Source organism: Corapipo altera, unplaced genomic scaffold (genome assembly GCF_003945725.1).
Source record: "Corapipo altera isolate COAL_440 unplaced genomic scaffold, ASM394572v1 61281, whole genome shotgun sequence".
Taxonomy (NCBI): Eukaryota; Metazoa; Chordata; class Aves; order Passeriformes; family Pipridae; genus Corapipo; species Corapipo altera.
Window position 1 is genome coordinate 5,476,785 of NW_020884921.1, and position 26,146 is coordinate 5,502,930.

General features: G+C 37.9%; 2 protein-coding genes across 3 annotated transcripts in view; one reads left to right on the forward strand and one right to left on the reverse strand.

Moving 5' to 3' along the window:
* Positions 1-2,011: 2,011 nt before the first annotated feature.
* LYSMD3 (LysM domain containing 3) lies at positions 2,012-5,210 on the reverse strand. The gene is made up of 2 exons (XM_027656840.1): positions 4,909-5,210; positions 2,012-3,091 (listed from the first exon to the last, which is right to left on the reverse strand). Exons 1-2 carry the CDS (start codon positions 5,167-5,169, stop codon positions 2,483-2,485), a joined length of 870 nt encoding a protein of 289 aa, XP_027512641.1. The 5' UTR covers positions 5,170-5,210; the 3' UTR covers positions 2,012-2,482.
* Positions 5,211-7,352: 2,142 nt separating this feature from the next.
* ADGRV1 (adhesion G protein-coupled receptor V1) overlaps positions 7,353-26,146 on the forward strand; it is a 271,306-nt gene continuing 252,512 nt past the window's right edge. The window contains exons 1-5 of one of the 2 annotated variants that reach the window (XM_027656816.1): positions 7,353-8,228; positions 16,077-16,193; positions 16,615-16,707; positions 18,312-18,401; positions 19,201-19,364. In XM_027656816.1, coding sequence (XP_027512617.1) covers positions 19,343-19,364 — 22 coding nt within the window. In that variant the 5' untranslated portion in view covers positions 7,353-8,228; positions 16,077-16,193; positions 16,615-16,707; positions 18,312-18,401; positions 19,201-19,342. Of the gene's footprint in view, positions 8,229-16,076; positions 16,194-16,614; positions 16,708-18,311; positions 18,402-19,200; positions 19,365-21,517; positions 21,584-26,146 lie in introns of those variants that run through there. The other variant, XM_027656817.1, reaches the window with a different exon arrangement.

The window sequence follows — 26,146 nt, forward strand, 5'->3', positions numbered from 1 at the left end:
AGAATGTAATACAGTCCAGTTAAAGAGCTGTCCCTTTAAGTTTTTCCAAGGACTACTCATCCTAAGGTAAATCAAGGGGACAGTAAGCCACAGGTATTCCAACACTGTAAAGACCCAAAGCCTGGGACAAAGATCTCTTCATCTGTTCCACCATATAACAAAAAGTATCAGTTAACTACAGACCTCTGTATCCTTACATCAACAGACAGAGACCTTCCTGACCTAGTCAGACCACAGCCAAAGTTAATTTCACTTCTACACCAATGGCAATTTAATACCCATCAGTTCAGGTATGTGCAGTAAATGAGGCTTATGTTGTATCATCACAATAGCTAATTTAACGTGCTTTGATGAATCTGTAAGAAATGGAAGGATAAAGTATTAGAACTGTTGAGATTTCAGGAACAGAATGATGGGGGAAGAAGCAAACTAGTAAATAAGCTTGCAGCAAAAAAGCTGACACATTATATACCAAGTTTCATACCTTAGAGTAAACATCTGTCTTCATGTGCCAAAGCTCTCATCTGGACTAGAGTAAGTCCTTTCAAAGTTTTAACCCTAGAAGCTGTATCACTTTAGCCACCAAGAAGTATTTTGCAATGCAGTTTTTCATACAGCATTACCTAGAACTGGTACCTCAGTATTGATATTTGTGTTATTGGCATATTGTCTTTGTGAAAAGAACTATTACTGTAAAAGATCTTTGAAAGCAAGGGTTATGTGAACCATTAAGTTCATGCCTGTTTGTTATCTCTTTTCTAGTGCAGAGACTATGAGTAGGCTCACTATCTCCACAGCTGCCCCTCTGAACAAAGGGTTCAAGAGCCACAGGTTCACATACCTAACTGTATACCATTTTCCCTCAAGCTTTGGCCTGCCTTCAATTTCAATATAATACAAGTTAGCCAATTCATGTTCATACACTTGGCATGCCAGTGAAGACTGTCTGCGCCAAGAATAGATGGGGTCTAAGTCTTTACCCTCAGAACCTGATAAAGCACTTTGAAATAACTCAATAGGAAGGAAACATTTACCCTACTAGATTTTTTTTATACTATATATATATACCTATATACTTAGTCAAGACATTCAATGGAAAGCTTACAATAGTTGTTTAAAGGATACTGATTATTTTTCCACTTCTCTCTTTATAAGTTATAATCAAAGTTAGTTAATCTTGGATTTTGGTAATGCATAGTATTTTGAGCAGGGCAATGGATTTTTGCTCTACAAGGTAAACACAACAAAAAAAATTATAGGCACCATCTCAGTTTTTATTTAAAAGTATTCTGAGTACACAAGTAACTCCTTCTTTCTGTATGAAGAGTCCAGAGTTGTTTTTTTGTTTTGTTTTGATTGTTGTTGGTTTGGTGGGGGGGGGGAGAAAAAGAGGGGAAAACCAAGGTTGATCATGAAACTCCATGTGAAACATTCAAGAACAGATAAAATACACTACTATGTAAAGAAAAAGTCTGAAGCTGCAGCTTGTCTATTTTGCTGCAATTTGCTATCAGGCATTAAATCTCATTTGAAGTTTTCTAGGTTTCAGGAAAAAGTGTTTGAGGTTCATGGGCACAAGACCATTAGCATATTCAGAACCCACATGACTGGTGTCTGAAGAATCAGCTGGTCCTGAATTGAGATTGGCTGAAGGGGGAAAAAAAAATTCTGCACTTTTTTCATTCCTACACACAGCTGACCAGATGAGAATGCAGTCCAGTCAGTTTTCAGCAGCATATCACAGAAGAATGTGAAGTTTCAGGACGACTCTCTCAGCTGGACTGTGTTGAAGCACAGTGTCACACACAGAGAAAACAAATTATCCTACTGCCTACATTGAAAATACTGTAGAAGGGGTTGACCACAGGCACAAGAATTAAAGATTCTGGCTTAAGTATTTGCTACTGCCTCTGTAGAAGTCACTTGTAAAAAAGGAACTTCATAGTGGCAATTAATTATGGAATGATTGGGTTCAAAAAAAAAAAATCTTACTCTGTAAGAAAGAGAAAAATATGAGAACAGCATTTTAATTGACAACTGTAAACCTGATATTAAAAAGTGAAGAGTACTATGAATTCTGTAAATATTTTCAGATGTTTAAAAGTTAAGATATCCCCATATGCCCATTTCTGGGCTGTAAAATGCACAGTGAGACTCCTTGTGTGTTAGTTCAAACTACATTTTTTCACCTCATCATTAATTAAAAAACATATGTCTATCAAAATAGAAAAAAGTGCAAAGCTTCAGAGACGATTTTATAGCTTAATTTGTATCCCAGTCTTGCAAACTGCCTGTCTCAGGCATATTCAGAGATTACATGATCCCCAGAAACATCCCTGTGGTGGAACACTACCCATGAGGGCAAGTCATACATCAGTACTCGTTTCCTCTGCGTTCCACGTACATTTTGCATTCTGTGGTTTCCCCTTTGCCTAACACTATGTTATGTGTCTACCAATAAGTTACATGTGGTACTCTGTTGTTAATGCTGAAAGTCTCCTTGATTATCAACATTGATAAAATTCCCCTGATTTATTCCATTTTCTATTTGTTTCTGATGTGATACTGCTGTGACAAACAAATGGGAAGATTCCATTGTAGAATGGTGACTGACATCTGCTTTCACCAGAACTTCATAATACAGGAGATAAAAAACTGGAGTTACTATGCCAATGATCAACATAATCACTACCGCTGTCCACCATCCTATACCCCAGTCTGCTCCGTAGTAAGGATCCTTGCTTTTTTTAGTTTTACCATCAGTTTCAAAACAGACCTGTTGGGCTGCTAAAGCAGAAACAACTTCATTAAGATTCTCTTTCTTTGTATCATTACACTTCACTATTTCTTCTATATCTCGATCCACTTCTTTTAAGAAGTTGCCAGCAGTCTCATTAGCAGAGAATTTATCAGAAAGTGACGTTTCCTGCACTTCTGGGGAATAGAGAGCAGGCCGAAGGACTTGTCTTCCTTTTGGAGAGACATGTGTTTCAGTCAATACACTAAACTTTTTCACCGGAATTTTGACAGACCTCAGGGCAAAGAAATCTTGATCGTTGATAAGATTGTTAACTCTCTTGATATCTGCAACCTAAAAATAGGAACAACAGTTAAAACATTGCAGCCCCATTGAAACACAATTCTCTTAATAGTACCATACCCTTCAGAAATACAAGTCTTTCCTATGGAAACAAAGGCAAGACCTTTATTTTGCTTTACTTTTTTTTTTTTTTTTAAATGGATACCCATTCAAACAGTATGAAGTGAGAAGAGGTCAAAGACCAAATCTGAACATTACAGCAAGAAGTAAATTAATTATGAGGTAACCAACCTTTTCACTTCATATAAGAAGACTGAAAGTCACTTCACACATATGTGTTTACGTAATGTATGTTCACCCATCACTTCGTAACTATCTCTGTGAAATGAATGAGATTTAACCTGTGTTTTCAAATGATGTAACTTACTGAGTTCCTAATTAAAATGAAAACTTCTGAATTAGGAATATTACAAATTAGTGAGTTTCCAATTTATCTAGCCACAGCTGTGTTTTTTGCTGCTTCTGAGGGCTAAGAAAGAAACCAAGCATAACTTAAAAGTGTCATCCACCCTACCGAAGTCAGCTCTCCCCTTTCCCTATTCTTGCTCAAAATGAATCTCATTTTGCTCTCAGTAAGTTCAGATTTTAAGTCTAATGTGAAAAATGCTCTGCAGGGACTTAAGTGCCCTTGCATAATCATTGGCTTTCACTCTGAGATACGAACTCCCTCACCATAGAGGGCACAGCCACAAACCTCACTGTAATGAAGTACTTCCAACCCAGTGCTTTTCTGCAACACCTGCAAAGCACACAGGAATTGTGCCCATTTTAAGATACACTGTTCCCAAGTTCACATCAACTTAATAACAAGAATAAGTTTTTCAGGTCTTATAATAAGGTATTTGTTATGTGTCCCATGTGGAATAAATTGGATTAGCATAAAAAACTGCCAAATGCAGCATTTACCCAGTGGTTAGTGATCCCACCACAACGCAAGTTATACTTTTTGCCTAAAACTCCAGGATCACTCTTCCACATTCTCCTGAATTTCCAAGAAAGAGCACAACTCAGTTATCTCATTTTTTATTGAAGCCTGATCTAGTAAACTTGCCCCAAATACTTAATTGCGGTGGGTTCTGAAGCCAAGAACTGGATAATGAGGCTAAGGTCTGCCATGATTAGGAAGTAGTTATGTCAAGACTTTAGTACCTAAGCTCACAACAGGAGGCTCCCAATTCTGTTTCTGCCTGAAAAATTAGACAACAGCAAGAGTTCTGTAAAATATAGATTCTGAATGTGACCTCTTGGCCCATGCACACTTAGCAGTCAGTCCCACCAAAACACACCACTGATTTTGTGTTAAAACTGAAAACACAAGCCATGACAGATGCCATCGCCTTAATTAGTACTGGCCAGCCAAAATTACTGGGCAGGCAAGGCATTCAGCAGACTAAGGTAAAAACTGAGCTAGAAGCAGTGAGCACCAAGAAGGGCGTACAGAGGCAGAACGTTCCCAACGGTACAAGAAGTTCAAGCTTAAAATATTCAGGCAATTTAGCAGAACTCAGAATAAGACTACAGAGGGTTTTCCCACTGCTTTCATGGAATTAGGGCTCCACTCAAACCTTTAAGTGGTTCAGCAACAACCCCCCTCGTCACCAGTCTACAAGCGAGGATGGCACTGAAGTGATGACCTTTGACTGTAACGTGTGGTCTCTGGGAGCGCCACAAGCAAAGCCATGCACTTGTTTCGTGCGCTGTCAGTAGCTTTCGGGGTTAAAGCCCACGGAACCGGAACGCTGCTGCCACAGTGACACCCTGACGTCATTTTCCACTCCTGAGGCCCGCGGCGTCCCCACGGCCCTTACCGAGCAGCAAAACTGCAGCGCGATCGCGTTCAGCGTGTCCCCTTCCCGGATGTCCCTCGTCAGCAGCACGATGTCATCCAGCCTGTCCCTGGACGTGCTCCGCCGGACCTTCTCCCTGCCCCGCGGCCGCAGCTCCGACACCTCACCCTCTTCCTCCGGGCCCTCGCTCTCGGCGCTCACCACGGGGTACAGGTGACCGCCGGTGAGCGGCTGCGCCACGGCGGGTCCCTGCGGGCCGCTGCCCGCACCCCTGCCAGCCATACTCCGCAGGCGGCCCTACAACGCACCGCGGGCGAGGCGCCCTCCAAGGCGAGCCCCACCCCGGCGGCGACGATGGCGGCGGCGGCGGCGGCGGCGGCGGCAGCTGCTGCTGCTGCTCCTGCTGCTGCTGCGACGACGGCGGCGGCGGCGGCGGCGGCGGCGGCTCCTCCTCCTCCTCCTCCTCCTCCTCCTCCTCCTCCTCCTCTTCGTCTCCGCCCCCGCCCAGCGCCCGCCGGCCCCTGGGGGGGAGGGCAGAGGGAGGAAGGGCCCCGCCTGCCCCCGCCCCGCATGGCCTCGCTCCGTTATGGCCGCCGCGCTGCCACGTCCGCAGCGCCGCCCCCGCCCTGCCCTTTGAGGGAGGCCGGCGAGCGGGAAGCAGCACCGGCGGGGTCGTCCGTGCGGGCTTGACGGGGCTACGCCACCCCCGGGGACGAGTCTGGTCCTGCCACCCGTGTGTCCCGGTCCTGCCGCCCGTTTGTCGCGGCCCCGGCGCTGGAGGCCGGAGCGCTGTTCTGTGAGGCGCTTCACCTCCGCTTCCACTCGAGCCGCCCCTTTGCGAGTTCAGCTATGGGGTTTTGTTTTCGCTTTTGCTGATCCTCTTTGTGAAGAAATGGAGGCTGCTCGGGTACGAAGCTGCGTGTATTTGGGCCAGTAAGAGACCCCTTTTTGCTTGTTAAGTATTCGCAGCTCCTCTACACATCCTGTACCTGCTAATCCTGCACTGCTGCGCCCTCAGGAGTTGCCGGGCAGTTTCCTTTCATGCCCCCACACCTGTCCCCTCAAGACTGGTCCTGCAGAGCTACAGGTGTGCAGCCCACGTTGATGTATGTTTCTAACGAGAGAAACCGTAAATTGAACCCTGTAGGTATTTCAGCTTTCCTCCCCTAGTAAAGTAATTTTCACTCTAAAGGACTGTCAGCAGCTGTTGGGGTGCTGAGCCAATAGACAGACTTCCTAGTCTTAACTAGTAAATTTAACCCAGTGTGGGTTTCTCCTGACACAGCCTTAGAAGGAAGTTTTTGATTACAGAAGAAGCAAGTAAAATATTTCTTACAAAACCTGACAGCTCTAAGGCTAGGCTAAATATGTTGTAACAAATGATTGCATTGTTGCTGAAGACAAATGCATTTGTAAATCTGGTTCCTACAAAGATTAAATCTAATTTTAAAGTAATTTTAAATAATAGGTTTTTTTCTTTTTGTTTTTGAGCTTTGTTATATGTTTCCAGGCTTTCCTGAACAGCCAAGGTGGCTAGAAATGTGTTTGAGTTTTGAAAACTAGATGACTTGAGTCTGAGGGACATAAACATAAGAGCTAACAATTGTGTAGCTCTATTGAGTGTCACCTTCACACCCACAGAAGCTTGATTGGAGCCACGTTTCCAGACATTGTAAAATAAGCTATCAAGGTGCAGTGTTTTCTTGTGTCTCGCCCTATTTTAAAGGGTAAAAATATATATATATATACATACATATATCTATAGCTACCTTAAAATAGTGTTCTATTGTGAATGAGAGATGGATCAGTTAAAATGAAAATGTGATTAAAAATGTGATTTAATGTGATTCAATGTGATTAAAAATTCCTAAGGCTTTTTCTAGCTAAATAGCATCTACAAGAAAAGCAAAATGTTCTCAAGAGCACAGAATTTCTGTGTTGTAATAGAAGGGTGCCTGAAAGAATATAAATATTCTCAGGTACAGAAGTCAGCAGTAAGCCTAAAATAATGATCTGGCCATTTCAAGGAAGTCTGACCAGATCACTGCCCTTTGCGGAGAACCATGGAATAGTACTAATGTTTAAACAGGATTTCCTACCTGCAGGAAGTTGGACCTAGCTAGTAGAAGCTAATTTTCAGGCTTTCTTATTCTGCATTTGTTAAAATAGTGCAGTAGATGCCAAGTGTAATTAGAGTTTTCTCAAAACGAAGTTTCTTACAAGTCAAGAGACAATTTCCAAACCATTTAGTAACCTAAGTAGGGATATTTTCTTGGCACTTGGCCCCACGTAACATTTTCCTTGTTGAGTGTTCTAGATGTAATTAAAGGCGAGCAGCGTGGTGTCTCCTTGAAGGGCAATTTCTTTTCTTCTCTCATAGCATCTTCCCAGTCAAAGCCTGCTCAGCAATAAGCTTCCTATTTTTATCATGGATCAGATTCACAGCTTGTGCTGATTAGCATAGCTGCACTGAAGGCTTAGATACCACCTCACTCCAACAAAGACAAGCTTAAATAGTTAGATTACATGACAAATGTGTGAACATACTTGTAGAAGTCCCAGAATGATTTTATGTCTTTCTGGGTATGCCAAATGTAAGTAGAATGAATCTTCCACCAACTGTATTCCCAGAAAGAGCAATACTTAAGGTGACAATTGAATGAATTCCCAATAAACCCTGAGTTTTCTCATGGGATCTCACGTTGAAGAAAATTAATTTTAACCTAGTGAGTCAGGATTTCATCTATAAAGAGGTGTAATGCCACATCTGGCAAGGGATATCTGCCGCAAGAAGCAGTTTTGTTTTGTTTTTTAAAGAAAGCTTTCAGTAATAGAAGTGAAGCGACTGTAGTTGTCTGTAGCTGGGAAACTGATGACTCAGACCCTATTCATGCTGTTGAAAGACTGTTTTATGAGACCCATCAGAGTGGTGGGTGGACCTGGAGAGGAGTTGTTTGAAGGCAGACTTCATATGCAGTGATGTTTGCAGTGGCGTCTAATGATTGTCCCATCGTATGCCACTAACGCCATATCCTTTTGGAGGTTTTCTTGAATCTTTGGGTGGTGAGGCTACGGCAAAGATCAGGACAAGGAATTTCACCATTTCTTTTATCTAAAAAGGTGTACTATCAGGTCAAAAAAGAACTGCTGAAGCAGCACTCTGCCTTAGAGGGCGAAAGAAAGTATTGGAGTTTGCTTTGACCCTGCTACACCCCTGTGTGTTACCATTTGTAACTAGTGACATTTTCCCATCAATAACAAAAGGGTATATTCCAAACTTGATGAACAAGACTGGAGCTGCCGTGAATGCTAATAGGAATACAGCCTTTCTCCATCCCCATGTAAGTTACTTTGCATATCCTAATAGTGCATTCTCAATGAGCAACAGGGTCAGTGTTAATCACTCCATGGCATTCCAACAGCAACTGCACGAATCTGTACCACATTCCCCTTGGTCGTGTTATGTCTTATGTAGCCTGATCAGAGCTAGAAAGTTAAGTATATACTTAGGAATATTAAAAAGATCTTAATAAATTAATAGAAAGGAATTATAAAGGAGATGTAAGAGGGCTGCAAAACTTGTTAGTAATTTTTAATTAAAAAAATCCCAGACATATTCTTTCCAGCTGCAAACTACCTACATGTCATGTACCACCACTGTTTTTGTAAGTCATTATATGGTTTGGGAACACAGGGCTAGATTTACATTTAGATAGCTAGTGTCAATTATCTAAATGTATGTTTTAATTTCTTGAATGGCGTGATTAGTTATGACTCATTAAGAGAATCACACAGAAATAAATATGCAGCCTATCTGTCTCTATTCTCTGCTTGGTAATTAGGAATGGTGGGAAAATCTTAGGAAATAGTAATGTTGAGGTAGATCTGCAGCTCCAGTGGAGACCAAATAAAGTCATTAAGCTGTGACTGTAAGAAGCAGTAAGAGGAGCTACTTCAGAACGCTAGAAGTATGCAAGAAGCAAATAATGCTAAATGTACAGACACTGTGTAGTCTGTTCTGCAGTGGAAATATTTACATGTTTACATTTAGCCTTAATGATAGAATCATTTATGCTGCAAAATACTATTAAGGTCATTGCGTCCAACCATTGATCCTCAAAACTAGCCAAAACCCTTTTCAGTTAGCAAGGTTCCAACAAGAAGAATGGGTTAAAAATTGCCACAAAATTTAATTGTTTAATTTAGTATTGTTATGGTTTTGATGAGAATAAATGAAAAAAGGTCATTGGATTGACACTGTATTTTCTGTATTTCATATTTCACATATTTGCTGTTTCCTTTTGGTTACTTGATGAGAATCAGTTACTTTTTAAATTAATTTTATTTAAATTTATTGTGTATTCAAAATAGAAATATGCTGTGTGTCTTCCATAACGCAGCCAGTAGGGTGCATTGGTTGTTTGATATTTAGTTTTCAAAAAAATGTAAAGAACTGCATATTTGCTTCTGATTTACATTTTATTTTATTCTACTCAAGTATCCTCTGAATAAGAAAATCTATCAGTTATGGTAAAAACAGCCTGCAAAAATGGAGTATAGATTCTTGAAAATTTCTTTCAGATTATTCACAGATGAATTTTGCTGTAAGATTCTGGACTCCTATTTGTATAACTCTATTGATGAATAAGTGTTTCTGTAGTGTGATAAGTGAAGTGAGTTTTTTGAAGGTCTTTTTTGTTTGTTTTGTTGGGTTTTTGTTTGTTTGTTTGTGAGTTTCAAAGATTGTCATGTATTCCTTCCTATTTTTGCAGGATGATTTTTGCTGTAATAAACAGTAGGAATAGCTGTTACTTTTTGATATGTTTTCCCTGAGTAAAGTAAAGAACCATTTCAGTATTCATCTTGGTTTTTCTCTGAGGGAATTCAGAATTTGTTATCTTCTGCTCTCTGCTTTCTCTAGCTCTCAGTTTTTGGTAATTTGATTTGTTTGGATCCTTTATGGGTTTCAATATTGTTTTTAAAATGCGGACACCATTTATGCAACTTTAAATATTCTCCCCATTTGTGCTATATACAAAAGTAAATGATTCCACCACACCAACTACTATTCACTAATCTGCTGTTGATCAGTGTATCTGAAGATTGCAGTGTTTTTTATTTTTGTTTTTCCTGTCACAGAATCACATTGGACACTTATGGTAAACCTCTTCTCTGTTTGAGTTTCTTCAGATGGAAATGGTCCAGAAGACTTATATTTTAGCTTTGAAGGTATTCAGCTGTGGTAACATGACTTGTTTTAATGGAGCTAGCTTACCAGGTGAGCTGTATCACTGTAATATTGTGATTTCCTTTCTGCTAATACTTATGTCATAAACATCCAGGTGTGATTTTCGTATTTACAAGGGAGAGAGTGTTGAGGAGCAGCAGATTTATTTTTAACCCTTCTTGAACTACATAATAGAAATATCTTCATTTGTTTCTAATGAAATGCTGAGGCAGCGACCAAAGATAGTCAAGTCTTCAACTCCTTCTCTCTTGCAGTTATCCCTGATTGGCAATGGGATTTGTCCTGAGGTGAGAACACCAGGTGGGAATTGCAGGAGGAGTGGGGGAGCTCTGGTGATTGCAATTGGTGTTGGTGCACATCAGCCTACAAAATGGTATAATATGCTGCTGGAGATTGAGCTAACGGGGAAAACTGTCTCCCAAGGTTGCTGGCAGCTTCTGAGTGGGAATTCAGCTTCCTAGGCATGCCTGCAGGGTATCTCCAGCCCGAAGACAGGGAACACTTTTGGATGAGTGAATAAAAGCACAAAGGTTTGGTCACATGCAGAGATAAAATCCTAAAGTAGCTCCATAGCTGCTTTGTCGTTGTGCATTCTTTAAGGTCAAAGACTGTAAACCTGTGTGTTTCTTGCTGAGCCTGCTGATAATACAACTCTTTAGACCTGCTTATATTATATACCACATTGACAATATTTAGATACTGTATTAGTAATAAATCTAGTCATAGTCATCCACATAATCAGCGTCATATTTTTCATGCCTGATCAAGAGAGTCTTCTCTCTGCCACTCTGCCACTCTGCCACAAACATATATTTTATTTGTAACCTGTTACAGCAGAATGCTTTTGAAGATCTACCAGAAAGTTTTTAATTCATTTATATAGGAGTCACTGCTTACTAGCATTGCACTGTGTCTTTACTACATGGTAATGTGATTAAAAAGTAAGTCCTCCAACTATTCAGTTCTCCTCTACCAGCATGATTACTGTCTTTCAAATTATAATATTTCAGAATTGAACCAAATTGCACTATTTCTATACGATATTATTTACTTTATTCATTTCTTTCACGTTCTTAAAAATTAAACCAGGATGATTTAGTCTTAATTTATTTTACCTCCTTATAAGTAAAATACCACATAAACCTTTACATTATTTTGGCTAGTTTTGCTGTCAGGCTGCATTATTCTTAAATTCTTAAATTCTTTTTGTATTTTTTTTAATTGATTGTTATGGACATTTAAAATATGGGTTATTAAAGTTGTCTCTGTCTTGCCAACATAGTGGTTTTCCCTAATGTCTTTAATCTCCTATAATTTATATAGTATAACTTACAATGTCTGCTTTCTAGTTCTCTTTGCCTGTATTTATTTTTTAATTTTCTCTTGGATTTAATTTTTACTATACTATTGCACTAAGATATGTGCTTATTGAGACTTAAATGTAGAATACTGGCTTTTTGTCACTCAAGAAAACCCTTTTTCTTGATTTTGTACAGAAAAAGCTTAAGGATTTTGATAGTTTTGACCGCCATGGGGAGGAGTTGAATGTTACGTGGTATTTTTTAATCATTAGGATTTCAGCTGTGGCAGAAGCTTCCTCTGGCCTCCTTGATACAGATAATTCACCCTTCCTGGTAGCACTGTGGATAAGGTTAATTCTTCATTGATACAGACTTTTCTTTCTTACAACCCACTGTCTTACCAGTTTCTACTATGAATGTATTCTGTACTGGTACATTTCTACAGCTGAGAAACTTTCCCTGGCAAACCATCCTTTGATGTCACTCCATTGAGTGGGAAAGTGCCCTTACACACCCCTGCAATTCTGTCAGCTGTGCAGCCGCCTCTTGCACCCCTCTGCTATTCTTCCCATGTGAATGGAGGCTTATAGGCAAGCGAGGGAGTTCTCTGAAATATCCTGGCATTACTTTCATCCTTTGTTTTAAACTCCTTACGACTGAAATAGTGGGGAATATGCTGAGCAGCTTTCTACAAAAGGGAGAGGGAATAGTAGAAGGGAGTTGGAGCAGGGGGGCTGTCTCATGGTAAAGAGTCTGATTCAGAGTCATGAAAATCTTTGATATAGCAGCAGGTGTGACATTTGCAGCCTGCTGTGTGGATAAATACTGGAACTCTGTGTTTAATGTGCCCTCAATTTTCACTGTTGAATTAATACTCTCTGCTCCTGATATTAATAATAGTAATGATACTGTAGTTGTAAGCATCTTGCTATGCCTTCTTTCAAATTTTCAGCATAAAATTGGTTACAACAAAAAAAATTGTTGCGTACTATGGCTATTTATAATCTAGCATATTTATCAGTTTATAGTTTAATAGCTGGTTTTTGTACCAAACATATTTGTTTCAGTTTTGCCTTTGTAATTTTTAGATAACCACAGCATATTTTAGTACTTGTAAAATAAATCATTTCATCCAACTTTTTCAAGCACTTAACATATGATTACAAATGTTCAGTTTATGACATAAATAAGAGAGTGATCTAGTAGAAATAGACTCTTTGAAGGGAGCATTTTCATGAATTTTAAAACAGATTCCTCCCACCCTTGTTTTCTTACAACTTTTGTCTTTGTAGTTGATTCAGCTTCTATATGGGACAGCAGAACATGTCAGAAACCTTTAAGTTCTTTCAGTGAGTATCAGGCATGTGAATGCAAATGCACTGCGAGTAATCTTCCTCAGGAGAGTCAGCAACATTGCCCACACGGCACCAGTAAAATGTTTACAAGGTGTTAATATGCCTACTGTGACAAGATGTATTTAATGGGAAGCAACAAGGAGTTTGTTGTATTAGTTCTCCTCCTCCCTCGAGTAATAAATCTTAAAAGCTTCAATATTGATTCAGTGAAATGAATGACTGAATCCTTCTGGAGAGGCTCTGACAAGTGGACAAATGCTTCCATGGTTACCTTGTGCTATGCAGTATGGTTACTGAGCTTTGCTGTTTTCCTCCCTCTGCCATTGAAGTAAAATAACAAACCACAGGGAAGCACCACACATGGTGGGCATAAACTGGAAGCAACTTTAAAAGATCAAGTGAGCTGATCTTACACAGATTTTAAAGAATGTGGGGGTTATTATTTTATACCGTGTACCCTAAACATGCATATCAGTAGCTTCTCCTCTGTATATCTCTTTTTATTTCTTGTCTGAACTACCTCTCTTTTGATTTGGAATGCCATAAATTAGAAGGCCATATAAATGTGTGTTTCATAGTACCGTTACATGCATTATGTTTTTCTAGGAATATTTATATAACAAGTGATGTTACTGCATCAATCCACACTTCTGCAATACTTGGATAAAGAATAACAAATCATGTATAGAACTTTTATATGCAGTTGTTTTAGGATGCTTTGCAATATTAAGATAATTAAGTGGTCTGATGATCCATCTTCTTGCATCTAATGTACTCAAATTTAAGGTATTACAGGGAAAAGTGACATAAATACATAACATTTTAGAAAAAATAATAGAAAATTATGACATACAGTTGTTTCATTAGCTTAAAAATGTTGCAGGTCAAGAATTGCATTAATAGAAGGAAATCGTGAAGGTCTTTGAAGCACGAAGTGTAAATTAAACGGAAAGCAGATATATTGAGAATAGTTGCATTTTTTCCTTTGCAGACCAGCTTTGAAAAGAGTGTGTTATCCTCTGTGTTAGCAGCTGTTAGTCGTTTTTTCCTGTGCATGTTTGACAGTCCTCAGAAGCATCATCTCAGCATTAGAATGCTAAGATGTTTCAGTGCATCTTTGTAGGCACAACATTACAGCAAGGATGAATGCCAAGATTCCACACAGCCAGGAACATAAATTCATAAACATGGAAGATAGTTACTTCTGAGACAGAAATTCTGGCCTTGCAGGTTTTCAGTGAAAGTTTGTGTTTATTATAGGTACTCAATTTCACATTTACTCAAGTAATTTGTCTTTGATTTTGAGAATTTCAGAAAATTTTGAGAATTTCAGAAAAGTGTCAACTCTTAAGTTGAAAAACAGGGTTTTTTTATGTTTCTAGGTAGTGTTTTCTTCATTTGAAAAGAAGCAAATAGAATACCTAGCTGTGAATTGGGAAAACAATATAAGTTGTGTGCAGCAGCTGGAATCCTCTTGCTTTTATGTTTAAATAGTTTTTGAATACTTTGTAATTAGGAACAAATTAGATGCAAGAGATTATGGAGGGGCTTTAATATTTTTATTATGTTTTACCTTCAGAAAAACACACTTTTAGTAAGCATTCTTTTTTAATTTACAGTCTAGCACTTGACATGCTCAGAAGTTGTGTGTTTTGATGAATATTTTATGAAAAAGCTTCTGATTTGCTGCATACAATGTACATTGTTAGTGATATGCTGCAAATGAAGAGCTGAACACTCTTGATTTGAAGAAACAAGACTGCGACTTTATTTAGTAACAGTAACTGTACAAGAGGAGCAGGCAGATGGCTCTTGCCAGATTCTCATCTTGCTGTTTTTCCATGTGACACACAAGCCAGTAAGCATCCAGTGTGGCTTGAAAGGAGCTACGGAACCCTGTAAGACCAAACCATCCCTTCAGAGATGGCATGCTTCTTATGTCATCATAGTGACACGAAATGACATAAATTGTGTCAAAATGGCCTGCTAGAGCTTGATCAACCAATTCTGAGATGCAGTAAGTTGAAACAAAGCAGTTATTTTCTCATTAATTGTTCATTTTTTTACACTTTAATGTATTTAAATTAACATTTTTAAAAAGTCATCTCGCTTTTTGCAGAAGTTTTGTCAAATGACAGCCTAAGTTCATTAATCAAAAGATTATGACTATATGATAGCATTTCTGCTGTAATATGTGTTAAAATATATCAGACTTTCGTGAGTAGGTGCCAGGGACAATTTACTTTTTCCTAATAATAGAAATACTTCAAATTTTTCAGTTAAATGCTCTTTTAAAATGTTAACATCAGCATGCTTTTTCAGTATACAAGTAACAGAATGTACCATAAAAAGGTTATCCTTTACCAAGCTGATCAAAGGATGCATAAACTATTAATGTTTGTTCATTGATAAAGAGCACAGTCTGCTTGGAACTTCTCATTTTTCATAGATCCTGGACATCTCTGAAAAATAGAGGATCAAAACATGAATTTACTTGCATATGTCTCCATATCAACCTGTCTGGCATAAGCAACCCAGTCAAAAGCATAATACTCAAATTTTGTCATTTAGTCTTCTCAGTTTATTAGTATTGTTTGCATTTGTGTACCTTTTGCTCTTTCTTGCATGTGTTTGTTAATTCATCAGGAAGCTATGCAGTAAAATCCAGATTTTAATATTAAAGCATTCCCAGCCTAACAAAAGGATGTGGCACAGTTCAGGAAAGAGAGTAGAGCAAGTGGCTGGTACTACTGTAGAGGCACCAGGTGACACTTGGCAGTGGTTGTGCATCTTTCTGGCAGGGCGTGTCTGGATGGGAATCTCCAGACAGTTGAGATGGGTGACAACCAGAAAGTGATCAGAAATCGCATTTCACATTTTGAAGAAGAGGCAACCCAAACATGATCCTAAACTGTTACGGAATAGCCAGCTAGAAGCCTGAAAATAGAGACTAATCAGACTCTGATATGAACACACCTCTTTGATATGTCTTGGTCAGTTCTGCTGTCTTTTGAAGCCTGACTTTTAGCATAGTTCCCTGACGACTGTGCTGCTAAGGTCACATTCTCTAGTTCTGGCTGCTGTTTTTTGCAATATTGCCAGGTAGGTGTGCTGTCCCGTGTGAATCACATTGAGAAGAAGCAGTAAGAAAGAATAAGGGGAACGCATCCTAGACATCGTCCATGAAAACAAATATCTAAGCAGAATTAAAAAACAAGTCAGCTGCACATGCACAGGGAAGAATATAGCTGTTTATGGTCATCTCTAATATGGTCTGTCTTGCAGAAGTGCTCAGCACCATGGACCATTGTTCAAAGAAAATTCACTTAAAAAAAACCCCAAAAGCCAACCACCAAGCTCAAGTGAATTTCTTGGAGGAAAACCATCTCTCTGTGAAAAAAGGTAAGATCAGCTTCAGTATCTGCCTATACACTGAAACTAATCGGAACAGTGTCTGGCAGATGTTACTATTTTGAAGTGTTGTTTCATGTTGGAGTGATTTATTTATAAAGAAGAAAGAGGTAAAAATAACTTGTCTGGTGTATTTTAATTAAGAATTAATCTATGAAAGAGCTATGCATGTGCTTAGTGTTCCTAATTGTGAGTAGTTGAGCCTGCTTCAGCTAAAGGACCAGAAAAAGTGATTGATAGAGCTGTGTGGAAATCTATGCAGGACCAAAATTCCAAATTCTCAGAATCTCCTTGTTTTATACTTGCATAGCTCAGAATTCTGAAGCTTGGATGTCACAAGTGAAAACAAATGTGAATTTAGTGGTATTTGTGGATAAAAATTTCATTATCAGCATTTATTTTTGCTTTTTAGTATTTGCAGATTAAGATATCAGTACCTGTACTGAAAACAAAATGGCATTGATACAACACAAAAATCTTTGTTAACAGAAACTAAAATATAAAGGTAAGAGAAAATACACACGTCTGAAGCCCTTTGTTAGGATGTTTTTTATTCTTACTCCTTCAAGTCCTGTGTTCTTTCTCAGGGAGCTGTTTCTTCTTCTAACTCCCTCTACCCTAGTCTTTCCTTTCAGATGATGCCAATAAAGGGAAAAGGCAAGATTTCAAAACAAACAAACAAACTAGAGCCCATTGATTCTATTACGGGTGCTTTCAAAATTGGTTTACTTGCAGCAGAGCCATTTTTAACTTACAAAGTTTTAATGAATTCAAGACAAAGGATATCCAAACAAACAAATGATTGAGGGGTGTACTTTGTACATCTTATTACTGCTTTTATTGAAAAGAGAAGTAAGACTGACCTGGAAGCATAGTTCTGTGCAATGCTAGATCTGTTGTAGGTCCAATACCAGGCCTGATTGTTTGTCCCTGACATTTGAAAGGGGTGGGAGTGCTGTGTAGGCTGCATGCTGAGTTGTTAAGTGTGTGTGGAGTGTCCTATGTCAATTACCAACAGCCTTCCAGCTGCTTGAGGACCATCACTGACAAAATCCCATGGGAACACTGTCTCGTCCTTATGTGTAACAAAACAAAGCACAGGTCCCTAGAGTGGTATGATAAAAATGAAAAAAAAATAATCAGGAAATCCTCGGATTAAAACATGGAGAACCACATGTTGAGTCAGAGACAGCAGAAAAAGGTACTGTCATTTTGAATCTGAATGCAGTTTTGTTGAAAGACCCCCATGAAAATAGCCATGTGAATTAGTGAGCCCAAGTCCGAGTTCTCAGTCTTCTTTAGTTTTCTAGCTCAGTAATTAGCAACGTATGCTCTGGTCTGCTGTAACTGAGAACTGATGACTATTGAGGCAGCCCTTAAGATAGTTGTTCCTAGGAGCCAAACTTCCCACAGAAATTGGATGACAAAAGGACAGCATGAAATAAGTTGTACAAGCTGAAACAACACTATAGAATAAAAGATAAAAAGAATCTTATACCTCTAATATCCTTTCCACCTGTTGATCCAGAGAGGATAAACAATATGGGAACTATATTTTGAGGTTTAGATAGGAAAATAATAACAGTATGGTATTGAAAAACATACTACTTATCTCTCATGCTCATACATTAAGTTCTGTCTGATGTAAAATTCAGCAGCTGCCTTTAAACAACTTCTTTGGTATTGGCCTTTGAAGGACTGCTTCTTGCTCTCTTTTCATTAGAGATAAACTGGAGCTGGTACATCAGGATTATGCATATTGAAGTATTAATCAAAAATCACTGTAGACTAGTGCAAGGAGTGATTAAACATATAAAACACTGATCAAACAATGTAAATTGCCTTTAGATGTAAATGTAAATTGCCTTTAGATATAAATGTAAATTGCCTTTAGATGCACAGCATAGACTTTTAGAAGGAAAAAGTACACTTGAATTTTTTTTATAAAATAGAATTTTAGTGAATCATCCCAATGGATTGTTTCCTCCACTCATAACTGAAGTTTGTTCTGATTATTAATGTCTACTTTTCCACCTGTATATTAGGTCATTCATGCTTTTATAAATTATACTGCAGATTTTTATTAATTGACATTAATTTTCTCTGTAGCTATATACAGAGTATCTGAAAGGTGGTAGTCTGGGATAACCATTTGAGATCCGTCTGTAGTGAGAGGAGGGAAATCAGCATCTATTAGACGTAATTCATCCCATCCTACTGTGATTCTACATTAGACTGGGTGGCAGTTGTTAGGTGGAATGCTTCCCACTTTGAAGTATCACTTTTAAAAGCAAAATGCTTCTTGAGATCTGAGTCTTTTATTAAGTAGTTTTTCTAATCTTACTTCATTCTCTAGCATCTTCTCTCCCTTTTCCAGTTTGTTTACATTATTCCCAAATTATGATTACCATAACTCAACACAGTATTGATGTAGTGACCAGGCTATGCCATCAGAAGGTATAGAGTGTTCTAGATCCTGTCTTTTTTTGGCTCTAATACTTCTGTGCTCTGTTCCTGCCTTCTATCCTTTATTGGCTAAGCAGAAATTCTGATACTTTTTTACCATTAAATGGGAGAATTTGGGAGTTTTGGGGGCCAGCACTAACCGTATCTGAGTGTTACCTTTGTGTTTCTCTCATGGCTCAGGATTTGATATTAAATAAAAATTTGATATTAATTAGAGAAATGGCTGTGCCTACAATGCTTGATCTAGGATTGGGCATTGTTTCCCCATGCAGAGCACTGAGCAGCTGTGAATTAAAATGAGCTGAATGTTCTGGTGCAGCTGAGAACTTGAATCCAAAATCTGTCATAATCCAGTAATAAAACCTGCCAGTTTTGCTGCCCCCAGGAATACAACAACACAGTCCAAGCCGAGTGGAAGAACTGCCGAGGCAGCGGCTGGAGCGCTCTGTATCAACTACAGCAGCGCGGGGGTGATTGCTAGGCTTTGAAAATATTTTGTCCGCTTCCATCCCAGCCCCTTTTATCTCCACAGCGATAGGAAGGCAGAAGGAGTCAGGAGAGGGAGGAGAATGCTGCGCGCTGCGCAAAGAAGAGGGAGGAGTAGGAGAGGGGAATGCATAATGCGTGAGTGACAGAGGGTGTGTAGGCGGCTGGCAGAGTCCAAGAAGACACGGATGTTCATGTCCCGGGGTCCAGGTAGGTTTACTGTCTCTCTCTCTGAGGTGGTAGTCGCTTTGGAAGCATACTATACGAGCTGCAGAGATGTTCCCTGTGCAGCCCCAGGGCTCTGCCAGCAGCACCTGTTGCTGCAGGGACAGGGCTTAAGAGTGGCAGGCAGAGCGTGTTGCTCACCCGTGAGGGGCAGCTGGATGGTGAGAGTCTGATAAGGTTTCTGTTGTTCCAGCAGCTCTTCTTTCTGCTCTGCAAAGCCGGGCAGGTGGAGACAATAGTCTTTCCAATGGAAAATCCTGTTCTCAGGGGATCCTATCAGGATGCAACTCAGTCTGAAGTGCCGTAGCTGACAATTTTTGACTCTCAAAAAAGAGCAGAACATTAATTGACTGTTTAAATTAGGTGAAAATGAATGGAGAAGCTGCCTGTGCATTGTATATTGCAAAGGAGAGTGAGTTAAAGAATGAATTTTTTAGAATCATCGTCTGCTAAGGAATGAGTTTTAAATGTTAATAATTAAAATATGACATGTAAGTGTTACGTTAGAAATACTGCTTTTGCTTTTTACTTTTAATATGCTGATTCTGTGTAAGGCATTGCATAATTCACTCTTGCTAGCCCAGATAAAGTTAAGATCGATGTATAAGGAACTGCTTGCCAAACATCAGTCATTGTTTTTTAATAAGTCTGTAATTGCTTTATAGTGCAGATGTGAAATAACATGGAATTTTTAAAAAATCTTATTCGTTATATAGAAGCTGGAGGGCTTTTTTTCTGGTAATACTTTACACACGTCTTCTAGAATGAGTCTTTCAGTTAAGTACTAAGCATTTTGGGAATTTGACATGAGAGTAGTTTAATAACTGAAGACAGAATGTGATATATTTAGTTTATCTGTTGCTTAAGCCTAAAACAAGCTTCTCCTACTAAATAGACTTAGTGTTTCCACATGGAAAGACCCAGAAGAACCAGATTTATGAGTCAATAAAATATTTTGTGGCATAATAGGCTTAGAATTTAAATGGCCTAATATTTGATGATGTAAAAGCTTACATATTTCAGGAGTACACAATTTTAATTTGTTGTTTTTACTGGTATTTATGTTGTTACTGATTTATAAAACATAGTTTTGTGCTTTAGCAGCTTTCTACTACACTTCTGTATTTTAATAGCTTTACATGATGAAATCAATGGTATTTACTAAATTTACATTTGAGCAAATTGATTAACATTGTTAATGGGAGCACTTGCCTATTAGTTTGTAAGTATGCCCTTCAATTTTCATGTGACTATGAAAATTGAAGGGCAGAAATGATATTTGCTTTTGTGAGGGCTAGTGCTGGGCAGTTTGTGCTGTCAGCATTTTTAAGGTTGAAAAATAGTGCCGAATGAGTTTCAGATTGTTGGTGCTGGTGAGTGAGATTGACCCTTGCACATTTAAACCTACAGTGCAATTCTTCCCTTAGAAATAGTTGTGAGCTTTATTTGAAAGAAATTTTCAGAATCAGTTCTAAATCATAACCTTTTATTAAAATCTCTACTACACATGGAATTTTGTTATTTAAGCTTATTGTCGTCCAAGGGTTTTTATTTGCTTTTGGAATTAAAAAAAAAAATGTTTATGCTTGCACACATGTTTTAATTAACATGTAAATATGACGACTGAAATGTAACTACTGGAAAAGCTAAAAATGTATATACCTTTAGTGTATAGCATGAAAAAAGAATGCCACTATAGAGGTCTGCAAGGGTCTCAAACAATTTATAGCACATGTGAGAAAAATATTGATGACTCACAGATCACCTTTGATACTGTTACACATCTACCATAGTTTATCAGAAATGAGACATGGTAATGATTAGTTGATTATTAATTATTGTGTTTTGAAAAGTATGTAACAGTGGTCTGTAAGGTTAATGGAACTTTCATTGTAGAATGTTTCATTGAAAACTTGATGGAAAAGAATGTCCTTGCATCACACTTTGAAGAAGGCAGAATTAAAATTTGGCTCAACTACATGTGAAGTGTATTAGCCTAATGTGTTTTTGGAAGCATCAGAACAGTAAAAGTGTATGTCTGACTCTTGCTATTGTTTGAGATAGGGTATCTCATGCAATGTAGCTGAATTTTATTTCTGAATAACTCCGCTCCCTGATTTTTTTCTTTCTTGGCCAGCCTCTTCCAGAGTGTTCCTCATATCGAGTCAATTTAATTGCTCGCTAAGAAGTACAAAATAATGTAGGTATGCGAGAGAAAATAAAAAGAATAAGCAGAAATCATTTGCTCATGGAGTATTAGGCCTTGCCTTTCTAAAGATATGATCATGTACATATTTTTACATGCGTAAAAGTGTGTATTTTACATACTTATTTTAATGTGTATTAAGATGCTATATAACATCTCAGTCATCAAATTGAATCTTACAGAACCATTTCTGGTAACTTTAGGCAGTTGTCATAGTTCCACAAATTCAATAATTATGTCTAATAAGAGCTACATTACTGTTCACTCGGGAAACAAATGACAGGAGAAAATGTTGGATGTAATTTATCTTATTCCAAGTGGATCCACTGTAACTTTTTTTACTTAGAAAAAAATTATTAAATCACAAATGGCTTCGCAAATTTCTGCAAAGTCTCCCTTGCTTACGTTACTTTTTCATGAATAATGTCACTGGGAAATATGTGAAAATGTACATGAAAACTTGTGGCAGTTTGCAGAAAGAATATGCAGACTGTGAGTTCTGAAATATGCTTAAAATATGAAAAAATGTTTCATAGATTGGCTTATGAATATTTGATATAAAACGAGAGTTGTTCAATTCCTTGTATTGAAGTAATTTATAAGTCCAAACCAAGGCTGCAATTAAGATAAGTACACCAGTGCTTATTGAAACAGGTACATTTGAGAGGCTAAATTTCTCTGGCAAAATGAAACAACAGAGAAGATGCTTTCCATGTTCATTACATCTTTTGTGTTTGTGGATTTTTTTAACAGGACAGAATTTTGTCTAGAATGTAATAGCAATATATTTTTATACACTAAAAGATTTTTGTTTAGTTATCTAATTTTGTATCTTGTATAGACTTATTAATTAGAAAATATTTATGATTGTTATTTTTCTGATGGCAAAAGAAACTTCCTTGGTCATATCCTGGACTGGTCCAATATGCTACTGCTCTAAATTGTTTCAAGCTTTGCTTCATTAAGGATTTAACATGGCCTTAATTCAACCATCTGTTATGGGTTTGACAGGCCAACAGATCTGAGGTATTGGTAAGAGCTTTAGAAATTTCCCACATTTTTAAGGATTAGGAAAAGAGCTACCTTTATGAATACATTTTGAATAATTCTCAGCAAGACAACAGTGCAGAAGTGGGGTAAAAAATGCATGTCATTCTGTGAAGCTCAGGGTCCCCCGTCTGCCTTTAGCTTTGCTGAAAGGCAATTAGCATTTCAACCAGCCAATTTGGTTACATGCGATGAAGTACTTGGGTTTGTAATTTGCTGCTTTTGGCTTGGTGCTGTTGAGAACTAGCTTTGTGTAATCCTCTCAAAGCACCTTTCTTTCCAGCATAGTTATTGTTGCTGGTCTTAAATAACTAATCAACAAAGAGATTTCCTTGTCTTGTGCTGCAGGGTGCCTTAGAAGAATGAAAAGAAATACCCAGTTAATAAGGGAATGATTATAATTATTAAATAGTGATTATTAAATTGTGACATAGGTTAAAAGGTTTAGAAAGCCAGGGAAAGCACTGTATATGATAAAGGTAGTATAAGAAGTCTTTGAACCAAAACAAATTTTGCTTGGGGAGTTCTCTTCACTGCATAAATACTTTATCATGTGTTTTATTTAAAAACGGATTGCCCAGATTTAAGAGATTAATTTGCAGTGTAGCTTAGAGTGAGGGCCCCATGTTAATCATCTTCTCAAATTACTCAAATGTATTTTTACTTCTACGGAAAGAAGTCTTTGGGGGAACTTTGTAAAACACAGATCTTTAATTAAGTCAGCATCGTTTGCTGCAATCTAATGAAAAATGAATACATTTAACTATAGAAAAGAACCTTGTTTTTATGTACATCTTGAATTTATGTATTTAATAATATGCTGTTTTGAACTCGAGAAATATCACTGATGCAATTATTCTAATAATTAGGCAACACATTAAAAATTCTGTTTGACTCATACATGTGTATTAACTTGTAAGAATCCACTGTGATTAGCAACAATTCTGTCACTGTACCTGAAACAATGCCATCCTCACCATGTTGCTTCAGTTTACTGTTCTATACCTACAGTTTTAGGGGCTTTTTTGCAATAAAATAATGTGTGAAGCACTGGTGTGAAACAGATTGTTATATTTTTGGGTTTAAGTGTGAAAAAAAAAACTACTATACTGCAGAAGCCTGTGAATTCTTGTTCTGATATATACTATTCATTCAAGCCATGGTGCTTCATTCAGAGCAAGTATTAGCTATTTGAAGCTTGTGATAGTTTTGTCCCTGGCTTCCATGTTCTCAACATACATTAAGGAAGAGTGTTCAGGACATGTGAGAAAGCTCCAAAATTGAGAAACAAATGGAAGTTATTGTGAAAATTCAGATCTATACTGAAGTATAATAAATGGATATTTCTCAGTGAAGCATGCAGACCTTCATCAGCTGGATTTCTGCTTCCATATGTGTTAAGAGCCTGATCCTGTGACAGGCTCAGTCCTGCAGTTACTGCTACAAGTATGAGCTGGGAATGCTAGACATCTTAGTGGCTGGATCATTTGGTTTTCATTGAGTTTGGTTGTTGTTGGGGTTTTTTGTTGTTCTTTTTGGTTGGTTGGTTGGTTGGTTGGTTCTTTTTTAATCCTGTTTTTTGGTGCAGAAAACAGTTTGAGAGAGGGTATAAATACTTATAGTGTCTTAAGCCTTACTTGGTGCAATATACCTATGTGAAAAGATGGCCTTGGTTCTCGAATACACTGTAAAATAATTTCTGTTAGTGAAAGGTGTCTGCTGTTTTCATTAGGACTATATAAGTGGAAAATGATTTGCAGTGTGGAGCTGAAAACAATGTTTATCTTTTACTTAAACTTATACTGTATGCTAAGTAGAACTATTCCAAAATAATATCTTGATTTTTGCACTATATAGTCAGACATGGATATGGATAGATTCTTGTCAATTGCATGAGATAAATTAGAAATTCTGCAGATGAAATCAGTGTTCTTTAACACTGGGTAAACTCAAATTCTTGCTGGTGTATTTCTTAACATTGTTAGTTAGCAGATTTCATCCAAAGTTTGTTTACATCAGACTCTGATCTCTGTTCTAAATTTAAAGTAACCTTAATAGCTCCAAGTCATATCACTGGAGGTACTCTGGGTAAAAATAATCTGGATCTTACACTTAGTCAAAATTATTTTCTGGTTCTCTGTTTGAGCTGGAAATTGTTACTGCAAATGTTTGTAGAAGAGTTGTGTTCTCTCTGCTTGCTGCTAGCAAACAGAAGTAGTGGATTCAACGCTGCTTGAGAGTTTTGCCCTTATTCCCAGCTCAGAATTAGAGCAGGTGGTTACTTCAGAAAACCTTTAGCATTACCTGGTGTAAGAGAGAAAATTTAGTTCTCCAGTGATGATTACATGCTTTAGAACTTAAAATAAGGATATAGTTTAGATCCACTCAAATTTTTTCCGAGAAAGTGAAAAGTTACCAGAAAACTTTCAAGGGGTACTCTAGACTTAGAAAACTTTTTACCTGAGTGACCTCTAATAACAGGATGAGGTGATTTACATTTCTCATCAGGCCTTGATCTTGACCTCAGCTTGCAGATTTACTGCTTCATGTTTCGGTTCCTAATTGTGATAATAGATGTACCTTTCTGAGTAGTCAATATAAATACAGTAGCAGGCAGGTTAAGCATCTTTTATGCTTTAGTCTAAGATATCTATGTTGAAGGGTGCATGCCTTTTTCAGGAGGGGATAGTTGAATGAGCAAGAATTATCATGTGGAATATTCAGGTTACAGCAAATTCACCATGCTCAGTGATACATATGGTAATAGATAACAAGATTTTTTAAAAAATACTGCAACTGTTAAAAAGCAAGAGGTAGGGGAATAATCAGTGTCATTAATCTCAAATGCTGATACATCTTTTTAGCACCTGAGATGGTGCTAGAGTCCTGTTCTATCAAGACAACAGTAGTGATTAGGGAAGTAGGCAACTGAGACCAAAAACTTCAGGACGGTGAAGGCTGATAAAGGGATTTTCAGCATCTAGTAGTCTGCATTTGTTCTTTGGTTAGCACTTTCCAATGTTAGTAATAAGAAAGGGAATCTTGTGCAAGTACCTGGCATGCCTTTGAAGTAAAGAGAAAGTGAGGAAAACCTAGAGAAGAATAGAAAGCCAAGGCATCCAGTGACACTGGATAACACCCATGGAAATTGATGAGACAGACTCTGCAACTATTAGCATGTTCAAGGACACATACAAAGGCAATACTTGTGACTTAGTATAATTTTCATGGTTTTAATTTTTATGATTTATTCACCTTGAAGCAGGTTGAAGGCAAAAAAGGGATATAGGTGGATATTATTTTGAAACAGTACCGTTGGAACACTCTCTTTTCCAGTCTTTACTAGAATGAGACACTTACTTATTCAACATCTATACAAGAGTCCAAACTGAAAAAGGAACAACAACTGAAAAACTGACAGAGCAGGCTTGGGTAACGCCCACTACACATACACTGGGTTTTGAAAACATGGCTGTTGTGTCCTCCTTTGCAAATGTGTGAACCGTGGGAACTT